The sequence below is a fragment of the Periophthalmus magnuspinnatus genome, chromosome 15 (assembly GCF_009829125.3).
Source record: "Periophthalmus magnuspinnatus isolate fPerMag1 chromosome 15, fPerMag1.2.pri, whole genome shotgun sequence".
In the NCBI taxonomy this organism is placed as follows: Eukaryota; Metazoa; Chordata; class Actinopteri; order Gobiiformes; family Gobiidae; genus Periophthalmus; species Periophthalmus magnuspinnatus.
This window is the reverse complement of record NC_047140.1, coordinates 17,729,548-17,745,236: the sequence shown is the minus strand read 5'-3', so window position 1 is coordinate 17,745,236 and position 15,689 is coordinate 17,729,548. Positions and strand designations below refer to the sequence as shown.

The window sequence follows — 15,689 nt, the reverse complement described above, 5'->3', positions numbered from 1 at the left end:
ATAACGTGCATAATAGGTAAAATCCTCCAGCTAAGGTAGTCCTGACCAAAAAACAGCCTCATGAACTGAACCTGAGAGCGGCACTGGAACATGAGCCAAACACACAGGACACGTTTTCCTATGGGGGCAATAAAGTGTCGCTTAACCTCCAGCTACTTCATTAAATAGTAAGTTAACTTGAAGCAAAACTGACTTACAATACAGTAGTAACAGGTAGGTGTGTCACGATAACACATTTTGAAGTGTGATTTATTGCTGAAAAAATATAGACAATAAATGATAATACTGAAACAAATTTATGCCATCGAAAGCCTGATAAATGTTATTTTGTTAAAAAGTATGAGCTGCAATAAATATTGTAAATAGCACAATATAGTATCTTAGTGCTTAATCATAGTGCTAAAACATCAAAGTTCAATCTATCATTTTTTAACCAACATAAGTCGATATATATTTATTTATACAAGTGCAGTACATCCAGAATGCTGCTGCTCAGGTCCTGACTAGAACCAGGAAGTACGAGCACATGTGTTCTGTGCTCAGGTGTCTGCACTGGCTCCTGTGGCTCAGAGAATAGACTTTAAAGCAGCTCTGCTTGTGAATAATTCTCTCCAGGGACCAGCACCAAAGCACATCTCCCACATGTTAGTGCCACATGAACCATCTCACACTCTGAGGACTTCAGGGACCGGCCTCCTGCTGGTGCCCAGAGTCAGGACTAAACATGAAGAATCAGCGTATCAGTTTTATGCAACTAAAACCTGGAACAGTTTATCTGAAGATGTGAGATAGGCCTCTACAATGTTTAAATCCAGGCTCAAAACGGTTTTGTTACGACTGAAAGGTTTATATTCTGCACTCTTCTCTTTTAATGTTAATTTTATGAAGATTATTTGCGGATTATTTTTGATTAGTTATATTGTTATTTTAATGTCTTTCTTATTCTGTAAAGCACTATGAATTACTTATTGTCTCAAAATTGTGCTATACAAATAAACTTGCCTTGCCCTGCCTTATTGCGACAGGCCTAGTGACAAGATTGTCCAGGTTATGGATGGATCAGTGAAAAGGATTGATGGAGACCTGTGTCTAATCTACAAATGTGAGGTATTTGAAGTTTGCATAGAACCAACGGGTCCCTCCCTCAGGACAACGTAAAGACAAACGGCATCAGATTAAGTGCATTTTTGAGTGACAAGTGCGAGTTATGCACTTTTCTATAGTTTATTTATACGTTAGGAATATAGTTACCAAAGAGTCACAATTGCTAAAAACCTACAACATTATAAATACAGATGAAATTTTAAAGTGTTGCTTTGAAAAAACTCATGTAATATGCACAATGACCTGGAGCACTGTTGGATATACGCGAACGTTAGCCTGTTTTATCGCAACTTTTTGAATAATAAAGGTGTATAGAAGTTTAAATTGACTTTGTAGATCATAAATTTTAATTGTTGCTTTAAAATAAGTTATAAAAAAGACTGATGCAGACCTGTGGCTTGCATCTAAAACAAATGTTAGGTATTTGAAGCTTGCACAGAAACAAATGGGCCCCTCCCTTAGAAGTATGCAGAAAGAGACAGGACCAGAATGATGAAAGATTTAAGTTTTGTGAGTTATGCCCCTAGTACTTTAAATTAATCTTTATGTGAAAAGTGCAAGTGCAGTTGCTTAGAGACTTTAGAAATATAATTATTAAACAACCAAAATTAACAAAAAACTACAACTTTATAACGAGTACACTCCATTTTAAAGAGCAGCTATGCAAAACTAAATGTGCTGTGTAAAATGAGCATAAGAGGAGAGGAGCTGCTCGCGTTAGCCTGTTTTATCACGACTTTTGAAGGTTGTTTGAGAATTTTTTTGGATTGTGGGCAGAAAATCAAATTGGCCTGCAGTGCACACGGTAATGTAGAAATAATTATTTTTCCACATTATTGTGCTCCTGCAGCCCACAGCTCATTTAAGCTGTTATATTTTTTAAGTCAAAGGCATTTGTAATGTGAGGGTGAACACACTGGTCAACACTAAAGCTTTCATTTATTTGGCACATAATAATGAAACAGTAAATTTGATAGTTATATAAAGTTTAAAATATTTACTTTGTCTGTTTGAATTCATCATGATAAAAAAAAAAAATTACAAAGCATTACTTCAACATGAACTTCAAATAAAAACGCGTGTAAATATAAACTCATGTATGTACCAGTTAAAGCAACAGTACGTAATCTTTTTGCCAAAAAATCAAGTACAATAAAAGCTTTTATTTCTTATTTGAATTATGTTTATTGTACTGAAAAACGTGCGTCCTTACTTGTGTACTCAGGCTTGCATCTCCACAAACCTGGCTCTTATTTGGCCTCAGTATCGCCATGGAGAATGAAGTATGGTTTTAACTTATTTCCATGGACTAATCCAGGTGACATTCCACCTCCACAAAGTTACATACTGTAGCTTTAATATAACTTCTCGATGCATTTATACAGCTTATTTATTTAAGTGTTTTGTTGCAATTGATTATTTGACTGTAGTTCTTAGAGTAAAAACTTACTTTACAGGGAGGACAGGCCCACCGACTTCTCAGGATCTAGTCTTTAACTAAACACAACACATTTTAAACAAGCCTGAAATACCAAGCAGTTTGTCTGTCGTCACATAAGCAGAAGATGAGAAGCAAAACCAACCATAAATACTTTTCACTTTTAAAACACCTGTAACTGTGATTTCAGCTCATTCTATAAACCACACAGTTTTTGTAGAGTTTGGGTCTGAATATCTCAACAGTTCTTTTTGACATTTAAAACCAGTCGGGGCAGTTACTATTAGGCAGGTAGGAGGTCTAGATATTACAAACAAATTGCAGAGTAATGGTAGACAAATATATTTAGCTTAAAGTGCATTGTAAGAATAAGAATACACTGTCTATAGTCCTTTTAAATTTCTGAACTAAATTAGTCACAAATTCAACACTTAAAGGTTACAATTAGAGATGGACAGTGTGATGGGCCGATATGTTTCAGTTGACCATCTGACAGAACAAGAGATGCTCAGCTTAATCTGAACATTTTAATGTGAAGATGGTACTGCTCAAAATGTGACTACACTGCTCTCTCTGATGGGTCTGCAGTGAAATAAAGTCGTGGATAAGTTTGTTGCCATTTCAAATCATATAACTTGCGTAGAAATGATCAAAACCGACCCATATATGGGCCCAAAAATATCAACAGAGCGTATCGGTTGCTCTAAATTCAAAACAATCAGTATCAGCACCAGCCACGGCATAGGTCGATCTCTAGTTACAACTAAATTAAATTCAGGTTTGTCAACTCCTGATCTCATCAGAGCTCAGAAGCTAAGCAAGGCCGGGCCTGGTTAGTACTTGGATGGGAGACCGATGGGAATAGCAGGGGCCGCAGTGGGGCGCCAATGACCAAAACTGCTGTTGTGTCCTTAGGCAAGACACTACACCCACATTGCATTGCCTAGTATGAATGTTGTGAGTGTTAGTAGTGGTCAGAGATGCTGATGGTGCAGATTGTCAACCTGCCCCAGGGCAGCTGTGGCTTACTAGTGGATGTGGAATGCATGATTAATACATTGTAAAGGATGTCTTGTAATGTGCTTCATAAATCCAATGGTTAATTCCAATTAATTAAATTATACTAATTCAGAAGTAAAGCAAACTATGATTGTGAAACTGTGGTAAAAACAAATAAATAAATAAGATCACCTGTATACAGCTCATCCCAAAGTGTTACAGCATATAGCTCTGACTTCAGTGTATGCGATCAATAAAATGTTTAATAACTAGACGCAGGTAGTGCACAGAGATCCGACTGTGCAGATTTTCAATATCCTTCTTATGGGGAAACTACTTTTACTCCTTTACTAGAGATGAAGATGTCGGTTACCTGCAGCTATAAGACACAAGGACAGTAACATAGAATGAATACATTTCCTTCACAGCAATCTGATGTGTGATGTCTCATTTCAAATGGAAAGCAGGAGCTTGTACAACACTACGGGAGATTCAATGTTAAAAAAAAAAAATAACCGAAAGGAAAATCCACAAATACTCATCTAATCTTTTAGGGATTAAGTCAGTAATAATCTCATGGTTTAAATTCCTGTGTTCTCATTATAAACTATTTACTCCAGTGTTGCTTGTCTTCAAAACATTCACAATACTTTCCACAACTGCACCATACCTTTCAAGATATGTATGTAAAGTAAACTCTCATTTTCAAGTACATTTTTCTTACTATTAGTGAGGGTTTGGTGGTTGGATTAGACAAAGGAATCCACCTGTGTGTTTGTATATGGGATTAAAATACAAGTGACAAGGTTTTAGGAGGCTTGGTTCAAAAGTACATTCCAGCAGAAAAACTTCTCTCCACACTCCTTTTTCTATGAGGTCTTACTGGATTTGCTGCATTTTAGGTCTGCTTTGTGAAGCGTTTTGTAACCTGTCATCAATCTACAATTACTACAACCACACTACTACAGCTACTATCCTACAACTATACTACTATGCCTACAAACAATTACTATTTCATCTATAACTATTATACTGCTATTACAACTCTTACAACAACACCTGCCACTATTCCTACTACTCCTCTTACTCCTACTACTACGCCAACTAATACTACTCCCACGACACCAACTCCTACAACACCAACTCCTACTTCGCTTACTTCTGCTACTACTCCTTTTACTCCAACTCCTACTACTCCTACTACTGCTCCTTCTACTACAACTCCTACTACTTCTACTACTACTCCTACTACTACTACTTCTACCCCCTGCTAGTCCTACACCAACTTCTACTCCTACTACTACTCCTACTGCTCCTTCTACTACTACACCTACTCCTGGTCTCACTGTTCAGAACAAAAGGTCATTCCTCTTACTCCTACTACTCCTACTGCTACTCCTACTCCTTCTACTGCTCCTATTACTACTACTCCTATTACTACTACTTTACTCCTACTACTTCTACTCCTACTCCTTCTACTACTACTCCTAATTCTACTACTACTCCTACTACTTCTATCCCCTGCTAGTCCTACACCAACTTCTACTCCTACTACTACTCCTACTCCTTCTACTACTACTCCTACTCCTGGTCTCACTGTTCAGAACAAAAGGTCATTCCTCTTACTCCTACTAGTCCTACTAGTCCTACATCAACTCCTACTCCTACTACTACTCCTACTCCTTCTACTGCTCCTTCTACTACTATTTCTACTACTACTCCTTCTACTGCTACTCTACAACAACTGCTATAACAACTCCTACTCTCCTACTACTTCTACTACTCCTACTACTACTACTCCTACTTCTACCTCTACTCCTACTTCTACTCCTATTACTTCTACTACTCCTACATTTTACTACTAGTCCTACCACTACTACTGGTCTCACTGAACAAAAGGTCATTCCTCTTACTCCTACTCCTACCCCTGATACTATTACTACTACTACTTTGAACTTTGAAGTACATTTCTATCAACGAACCATTCATCGGGTCAAAAGGTGAGAGTTCAAATGTCCCCCTCATGTTCCACACACAGCGGTCTCAGTTTGACCCTTAGAGCTGCTTTTACCATATATCTGTAATGGTGCAAAGCTCATTTTACTCTGTGAAATGGAAAATATGACACAGATCCTTTAATATTAAGAAATAAAACTTCGAATGATCACTCTACTCCCCCTCCCCGAGTCCAGTGTCTTAACCCTGCTCCATGTGACAGACAGAGTACTCCACTGTCAGCTGTGGTCTGTCAAAACCAATCAGAGACTCATTTCTGCAGAACAACTCCTCATAGCAAACAGACAAAAAGATGTGATAATAAGGTTAGGAGACTACATGAACAAGACTGGATGTGCGCAGAAAGTATCGCCGCTGTCACTGAAGGATTTAGGCGGATCTGAATCTACACAATATGATGGTTTATGTAAGAAAGTCTAGTCTATACATCCCTGCATATTTTGTGGGGGTGGAAAGCGTATGCAGAGCCAGCTAAGACACACAAGATCCCTTATATTAGAGAAACACTCATATATTTTCAAGCTCGGATTGGCGTGACTGACAGGCGGATTAACCAATCAGAGAAATACATGGTCAGTCTACTCCTGTCATGATAACACATTTTGAAGTGCGATATATTGCTGGAGTAATTATAGATGATAAATGATAATATACTGAAACCAAACCATAAAGTAAAGGCATAAAGCAATAAATCAATATAGTGTTTATCGTGACAGTCCTAGGTCAGTTTAGCTCAGAGGTGTCAAACGCATTTTCACCAGCAAAATGGCTGCTCTCAAAGGGCCAGATGTAAAACAAATCTAAATACTTTTTTAACTTTTTAATTAACTGTTTCTATATTTATTACTTATTCAAGTTACAAATATTGCATATGCATTTGCCTCGATATGGCTGTAGATAGGGCCACATTTTGCCCACGGGCCTTGAGTTTGACACATGTGGTCTAGGTCAAAACAAACATGGCGGTTTATGTGTGAAAATAAAATAATTACACCTTGGATTGAAAAACATTGCGAACTCTTGTGTGTGTGTTGTGTCCCAGCTTGCAGACAGTTTGAAATTGTTTGTAGACTTTTGGATAATCAAGAGTGTCAACATGAGTCAAGTTAATTTGTACTTTTACAAAAGAGCTGAGAAATAGCTTATAAAAGCATCACTGTGAATACTTAGAAGGCTCGGAATCATGGGCAAGTGAGGAATAACAGTGGAGCGCTGTTTAAAATGGACTAGTGCTGTTATTCACGTCAGGCACTCGTCACTCCTACTCCTCCTCCTACTACAACTGTTACTCCTGCTACTACTCCTCCTACCACCACCACCACTATTCCTCCTACTCCTACAACTCCTCCTCCTACTACTACTACTACAACTCCTACTACCACAACTACCACTGCTCCTCCTACTCCTCCAACTCCAACCCCTCTCCCTCCTCCTACTCTTACTACTACTCCTACTACTATATCTACTACTGATCCTCCTATTACTCCTCTTATTACTACTACTCCTACTACTACATCTACTACTGATCCTCCTATTACTCCTCTTACTATTACTCCTCTTACTACTAATACTACTCATCCTCCTACTACTCCTACTACTCCTACTCCTCTTACTACTACTCCTCTTAATACTACTCCTCTTAATACTACTCCTCCCCCTACTACTCTGAAACATACACATCTACAATAAACTTTATATATCTCAGTTTGAAGTCCTGTTCCATGAGTGGTTTTACTGGTCTTACTTTTCAGAACAAAAGGTCATTGCTCCTTTCTGCTCCACCCAACCAGAAGTGTGGCAGCACTCACTTTCAACCAAGTAAACGTACTCTATAAAGAGCTAAAAGGCATGCCTTTAGGTGCAGAAATGTAATCAGGCCAGTCCCTTTTCACTCAACAACATAAAACAGGTGCTGAAATCCTACATAAAACAAGTGTTGAAATCCTCCTCTCACCTACTAAAGCCCGTCAGACCAGTCGCTGAAACTGGCCAGTGAAAACCTGCTGGAAACTACAGCAGCTTACAAACACAGAGAAGTAACACTTGACATGGCATAAATGTTGCATAAGACTTGTAAAGCTGTAGTAAGTTGTCAATAAATCTATAGTATATGCTTTGGGTTTATTTGCATGTGAACATGTATGCAAATCTATAATGCGTGCTCATTTCACACACTTCCAAACCCAACATTAAAGACTTGTCACGCTAACACATTTTGAAGCACAATATATAAGAGAAATACAACGATAAACGATAATATTGAAACTACTTTATGCCATTGATACAATAAAAAATAATGCAGGATAATCCCAGTAAACAACTTTGAAATAGACAGAATCATTAAAAGATTAGTACCAGAATGAAGCCATAATTAGCCATAGAAGATACTTATTCTTCCCATCATTGCAAAGAAAATGTACACATGATATATACTGAGGATAAAAATATATTGTTCCAGCTATCATATACTCAACGATAAGTCGATACAGGCCTGCACAATATTTGAGAAAAGACTGAAATCTAAATTGCTAAACTAATTCAAGAATCCCATGCAGTTCAGGACATATTTGTAGAGAACAACAAAAAAGGGTTTTATTTTTGCAATAAAAATTCAGGACTTCTGGATTTTGTTGTTAACAGCTATTACCTAAATAACTGCAGTCATTGCGATTTGATAATTGCATCTATTCAAATTGCTATTTCAATTGCAATATATTGTGCAGGCCTAAACATGTCTCTACACCTGATGACTGTAAGTGACCACTTGTAGCCACAGCTGCCCTGGGGTAGACTAACAAAAATCTGTCAATCTCTGCCACTGGCTCCTCTGATCAGGACCAATCGCGCACTAACACATTCGTATATAGCAAAGCGAGTGAAATGTCTTGTCCAATGACACAACAAAAGCTGGAATGAAAAGTCCTATATCACGCAAATTTGACTGTTGTGCACTTTAATCCATATTATAATTGTGTTTCTTCCGCAAAAACATACCTGGAGTTGGAATTTTCCTTCACACATGATTGAGTAACCCTTTATTATTAGTCTGCCTATATCTGCAAAGTGCAAAATGCTCTGTTCAATGTGATGTCATGAAGTGGTAGTTTTCAAGTTAACAGCTGCCTTTTACCTTTTTATTCATTCTAGATCGGCAATTCCAGGGTTGAAATCATCCAAATGATTCTAGTGAATTAAGTTTAAAAACACAGGCGAGCACTTCCTGTATTACCACATGACATCATAAGGTGGAACAGAGTGTTTTCAGCTTGAGACAACTCAGCCTAAATATGCCGGATTTGTGTTAGACATGTGTGAATGAAATAAAACACAACTACAGTTATGTTAACAAGAACAATACGCCACATGCAAAACTTCAAAACCAACCTGTAAAAAAGGATATTCAACCCTTTTCAAATGGCTGAAGACCCGAGAAGAAAACGAACACATTTATGATATTTAAAAATGCTGCTACAATTCACTAAAATGCAGAAAGAAATATCAAGTAGTCTCCATTTACGCACCATCTGTTGATTTTGGTGACTGAAAAGGCATTGAGAAGTGCAGTCCAATCACTTGCACAGATTTCAGTAAAAAAAACAGCATTTACCCAGAAGCCCTGTGGCAGCTGGTCTGGACTGCGACCTGATTATGTTTGGACGGTTCTGCACTGAGGAGGCTCTAATATCACATGTTATAATGTCTGTATAATGGAGCCCATATGCCACAGTCCAAAAGCAGTTTCTAAGGAGACCACAATCGAGAAGAAATCAAGGAAGAAATAAACAAGATGAAAGATAATGCCAATGTAAGATTTATTTCAGGTTGTTTTATTTTTTTCCCTCACAATTTTCAGAATAATTTGCATTTGCAGGGCACCTTTAATGTGTATGTGGCACCTTATTCCATTTTATTGACATATTTAAGAATAATTTAAGCGGATTCTAGACATCAATATTATTAAAAAAAAAGAAAAAAAAAAAAAGATTATATACTAAAGACAATATAACAAATTTTTTTGCCTGGTAGGTGAGTTGAAAGGGGTAGTTGGATTGTGAGACAAATTTTAGGGGATATTCGACACAAAAAAGTTTGGGAAACACTGCCTTATTCAACATTATACAGGCGCAGTAGTGCTCTTGCCTTAAAGCAAGAAGATGCTGGGCTCAATTCCTGGGCAGGGGGGACTTCCTGTGTCGGTCTAGATGTCCTCCCCCTACTAAAGACAAACTATTTAAACATTATTATTTCAAATTAAATCATAATCTCAGTGGAAGTTTCCTGATTAAATAAAAAAAAAATAATATGTTTTGCAAATTATTGATTGCATCTGCCTTGCAATGTACCTGACATCAAATCAATTAACGTGACATAAGTATATGCAGAAAGGTCAAAAGTTATTTCTACATACCACAGCAGGTGATGTCATTTACACACTCCACTTGACCCTCCACATGTACACAACACTCTACACTTCAGTGGTCTTCAGCTTCTCAATATCTTTGAGTCACTTGAAGAAGTACGAGTGGATAAGTTTTAACAATATTATTCCTCTATGTTTTTTCTCAATTTATTTGGGTCAACATGTAATTTTTAATACATTTAGTTAATTTTCAGTTTATTTTACAAATGTATATTTCAAATAAGTTCTGTATTTAGAATGGAAGTTCAGAGTTGTGTTCCTGACCACAGAACTTCCACTTGGTGCTGTGTGCTGGTCTTTGTTACGTGCTGACGCTTCTTTGACCCATTATTTACACGATTTCTATATTTATGCTTGTTTTGGGGCGTGGCTGGTTAGCCTTTCTGTGTTTGACCTGGTGGGACCGGCTGTCTTGTTTTCGCCTTTTGTTTGATAAGATTAGTTTGGGGATGTTTTCGTTAGGTTAGCGATGTCAGCACAGGCTTCTACGGCCCTGTACGGGGATGGCCCAGTGCCAGGTCCTTTTTTTCTGTTTGGCCGCCTCATCAGGTCCACCTTTCTGTTTTTACTTAGTTTTGGGCCTTTTAAAGTAAATAAAAAATGAATTTAAAATAAACTATAAATGCCTTATTAGTAATATTCCAGTTTCAGTAAAAAGATTGTATTTTGATCATAAAAAGTGCTAAAATAGTTTTATCTTTATTGTTTTGTGTATTTTAAATCTAAGGGCATACCAGAAATGTTATGAAAACTTCAAACTTGCATAAGACCTTTTTGTTTCTGGCCTGAAGCACAAAATCCATTCCCTTCAATCCAAACTATTTCAGAAGTACTCTGAGTTTTATTCCCATATATATATATATATATATATATATATATATATATATATATAAATACAACTTTTTTAAATTCCAGTTTCAGAAAGCACCTATCAGCATTAAACACTAAATCATTCCATTACATCTAGCCATGGTCCAAAGACATCATATCTAGGTTATCTGGGCAATGAAGGCTTCATACATACAGAATTTATCCCTCATTCCTGCAGTGAAGTGACCCATTTACTTAGCTTTTTCTGCTGTGACTTTGGATCATCATTTGATTTTTAAAGATTTTGACTGATTCCCCATGATCACATTTGGTTCACTTCCAAGAGGCTTATTTCCTGTGTGCTACCATGGAATAAAATTACTCCGAAGCATGACGTTAATCTAGTCTTAATTACTCCATTAGCTGTGTCTCAAATCGTCCATATTTCAAACAGCTCAATCAGACTTCAGCATTTTTCAATTAATCACAGTGAAATGCATTATACAGTATCTGCACATGAGTTCTGGTGTGTAGGCTGCACTGTAGAGTGTGTACAGTGGCTGCAGTTTGTGAGGAGAATACAAATGTTTAAGTTACTCTCATTCCTCTCATTCCTTCAGTCATTGCATAATAAAATGACAGCAGATGTGTTTTTACAGAAACAATACAAGTCCACTCCACATTCGCAGAGGTTTCTACATCTGTGGAGCAGTACTTTGATTAAGATTATTGATGAAAAATTGCATTTTTTTACTGTGCCAGACCCCAGCTCAGTCCTTATCTCAGCTTGGCCTATGTCATCAGAGGTATAATACTCCCTACAGATGAAGCATAGGTGGACTGGACTGAACTAGACTAAACAATACTACCGCAATGTGTTCAGGGTGTCTCCAGGTCCTAGGTTCCGACATTAAATAAACCTCTCCTGCGTTATAACTCCTCATCCCTCTTCTTTCAAGGCTCTGGCTATTTCAATTTCAATAATTATGTTTTATTCCTCTATATTTACCTTCAATATTATTGACTCAGTTATTCCAATATGATGCATGTATGATATATGATGTAAAAATGCATTCAGTTCAACCATTTCATACATTTTGTGTTTGACTTGAGTGATTGATGTTCCCTGTCAGAAGGTGACAGAGGCCTGGGGTGGAGCGGGAGAATCGTGTGGACCAGGACCACTATGTCTTGATTGGCTGCTCCAAGGGCGGACGCTCCACAGCTTAGAGTGGACACACCCTAACCTGTTTTGCAGGTAGCTCATGGTCCCAGCAGCCACAATTCTCCGCCCCCCGCTCCACTGCATATAAACCACAGCAGCAAGCAGTAGGACACTCAGAGGCATCTGGTCTTTACTGAAGCATCTCCTCTTCAGCTCTCAGCTCTCAGCTCACAGCCGCTGCAAACATGTCCAGGAAAGCCATGTCTGTGTCCAGCTACAGCTCCAAGAGGTCTGTGATCCCAGCCACCTCCAGCTACACTGTGAAGAGGAGCGGCTTCAGCTCTGGCTCTGCCTATGGCAGTGGATTCGGCTCTGGCTCTGCCTTCGGAGGTTCTGCTGGCATTGGCGGTGGCTACAGCAGTGGTGGCATGTTCTCCTCCAGCATGGGTGGTGGCAGCTATGTGGCTCCACCAATCACTCAAGTCACTGTGAACCAGAGCCTTCTAACCCCTCTGCAGCTCGACATCGACCCCACCATCCAGGCCGTCCGCACCAATGAGAAGGACCAGATCAAGTCCCTGAACAACCGTTTCGCCTCTTTCATAGACAAAGTGCGCTTCCTGGAGCAGCAGAACAAGATGCTGGAGACCAAATGGAGCCTGCTGCAGGACCAAACCATCACACGCTCCAACCTGGATGCCATGTTCGAGGCCTATATTGCCAACCTCCGCAGACAGCTGGACGGCCTGGGCAACGAGAAGGTCAAGCTGGAGGGAGAGCTCAAGAACATGCAGGGTGTGGTGGAGGACTTCAAGAGGAAGTACGAAGATGAGATCAACAAGCGCGCTGCTGCAGAGAATGAGTTTGTTCTGCTGAAGAAAGATGTGGATGCTGCCTACATGATCAAGGTGGAGCTGGAGGCCAAGGTGGACGCTCTCCAGGATGAGATCAACTTCCTGCGTGCTGTGTACGAGGCCGAGCTGCGCGAGCTGCAAGGCCAGATCAAAGACACCTCCGTCATTGTGGAGATGGACAACAGCCGCAACTTGGACATGGACGCCATCGTGGCGGAAGTGCGCGCTCAGTATGAAGACATCGCCAACAAGAGCAAGGCCGATGCCGAGAGCTGGTACAAGCAGAAGTATGAGGAGATGCAGACCTCTGCCGGACAGACAGGCGACGACCTCCGTACCACCAAAGCTGAGATTGCAGAGCTGAACCGCATGATTGCCCGCCTCCAGAACGAGATCGAGACCGTGAAGGGACAGAGGGCCAGCCTGGAAGCCCAGATCGCAGAGGCAGAGGAGCGCGGAGAGCTGGCTGTGAGGGACGCCAGACTGCGCATCAAAGAACTGGAGGACGCTCTGCAGAGAGCCAAGCAGGATATGGCCCGGCAGGTGCGTGAGTACCAGGAGCTGATGAACGTCAAACTCGCCCTGGACATCGAGATCGCCACCTACAGGAAACTGCTGGAGGGAGAGGAGAGCAGGTTGGCCAGCGGAGGCGTCAATGCCACCATCCACGTGCAGGAGTCCTCCAGGGGAGTGAGCGCTGGTGCCGGAGGCCTCAGCTCCAGCTCTGGCTTTGGCTACGGAGGTTCATCCATGGGAATGGGAGGCGGCATCAGCAGGTCCTCTGTCAGCACCACCAGCTCCGTCAGACGCTACTGAACCAAGACCAAGTCACTCAAATCCTGAGAGTGTTAAACTTAGAGGGGAGGACATTTAAATGTGAAACTGTATTTGAATGTTTCTCTGTTAAGTTTAATATTCCTGTAAAGCTTCTCAGACCAGATTTATTTAGAACTGACGCCAAATAAATCTGAGATTCAACCTCCAAGTCCTTCTCATTGAGATAAACATTACTAACTGACTATTTCTTTCTTCTCAGGAGTTAACACAAATATTATATAGATGTTATTTTGGGGATCTATAGGACAGGAAATGCTTGAATTAATAGTCTATTGAACTCTACTGCAGCAGTGCAAAACAGCTAATAAATGACCATTTACACTGTGCTAACATTTAAATGTTTTATATTGAAGGAGTTGGGTGCTGAATAGGACTGCAAGATTTATTGAAACAAAGCTAAAATTGCAGTTTGAAAAGTCGCTATGGCTGCAGTTATATAAGAAACATAATTTCCTCTACAAACATATCTAGTGTTATTATATATACACTGACACAAAACATCTTGATGGTAGAAATTAATCTTTGGTTCACTACCATGTAAAAATATCACAAGTTTAGTAAAATTTCCAGACATAAATATAGAATCTAATAATAATATAACTAAGATCAATAACTACCAAAGTATTACTGCAAACAATTTTGAGTATAATGTTGTCACATTACTATCATTTCAAATGCAATTTCAATACTAAGGAAATAATCTTTATTAAGACAACAGAATGTCATTTTCAGCATTAAATCTTTGTACTTTCTTGTATATTACCATGTGGCCTTATATCTATGTGTGTGTATCTGCGTGTCCCTCTGTTGTCGTGGTATGTTCCATAGTGGTCGATGGGGGTATATATTGGGGACGTTAGAGTAGCTGAGGCAGCTCAAGATAAAGCTATTGAAAGGTGACTTTTAATATCAATATTTACAATACTCAAATGAGTATCTACTTTTGACACTAGTTTTAGTATTGATTGTTAATACTTTTGACACAGTACAATATCAAAAAGCAAGACAAATGTATTATGCTCAGGAAGAAGTCAGATTTATTTACTCCCACACCCAAATCATTCTCTGTCAAGGACATCATAGAAACATAGCAGTAGCCATAGCAAAAAATAAAATACACTGGGTTAATTATAAAACAGGATTCCAGTCCCCTCTGCCTCCCCAATAATACACAAAAAGACTTTTTTTTTTTTTTACTTTGTTGCCACTGCAGTGCCCCCTGGTGAGCAGAAGCTTAACACATTCTGATCATTCATTAGGAAGTTGAGTTGAGCATCAAAGTTTGTGCAAAAGATATACAAAACTGCTCACAATGGCAAGGCAAATTTATTTGTATATCAGAATTTGTGCACAAAGTAATTCATAAAACTGATATGCTGATTCCTTATGTTTAGTCCTGACTCTGAGGACATCAGGGACCAGCCTCCTGCTGGTGCCCAGAGTGCCATATGGTTCATATGGCACTAGCATGTCACACATAGAGAGACTTGTTCACAAGCAGAGCTGCTTTAAAGTCCATTCTCTGAGCCACAGGAGCTAGAGCAGAGACCTGAGCATAGACTTACAGTATGTGCTCAGCCTCAGTCAATCTCATTGGGCCTCACTCATGAAGAGTTATTACCAACAAATTTGTACTTAAAGCCTTCTTACAAACATTTTCTTAACTGAAAATGTTCTTCTGGAAAAACTAATTTTACAAACAGGCAGGAGCACTCACAAGCACCAAAACTGTGCTGTTTAATATTATTGCTATGATAATGCAAAAAAAAAAAAATCTAATTCCTCCTGACTGAAAGTTATGCATTTTCTTACAATATTTCTTGTAAAAAATATTTCTATACAATACAATTACATTTATGAGGAGTTTTGTAGAGCATATTGCCTATTTGATCTAACCACCTTTACAGGCTGCAGTGACAGCCTCAGCCTGTCCCAGCCCCAGTGCTCTTCATATGTTACGGCCCTGTGCCTGGTCAGTGTGCTGGACTCAACACTTCTGCAACCCCATCAACCTTCATGACCAAAACACACTTAGATGCTCCTGCT

General features: G+C 39.2%; 2 protein-coding genes across 2 annotated transcripts in view; one reads left to right on the top strand and one right to left on the bottom strand.

The window, feature by feature from the left end:
• Positions 1–15,689, bottom strand: part of LOC117382311 (serine/threonine-protein kinase 32C-like) — a 187,171-nt gene that overhangs the window by 164,043 nt on the left and 7,439 nt on the right. The gene's annotated exons all lie outside the window — the stretch shown is intronic.
• LOC117382309 (intermediate filament protein ON3-like) lies at positions 12,198–13,735 on the top strand. Its single transcript, XM_033979442.2, has one exon. It carries the CDS (start codon positions 12,198–12,200, stop codon positions 13,620–13,622), a length of 1,425 nt encoding a protein of 474 aa, XP_033835333.1. The 3' UTR covers positions 13,623–13,735.

Excerpts from the sequence above, each read along its gene's own strand:
- LOC117382309 (XM_033979442.2), top strand. The coding sequence starts at position 12,198 with ATGTCCAGGAAAGCCATGTCTGTGTCCAGCTACAGCTCCAAGAGGTCT.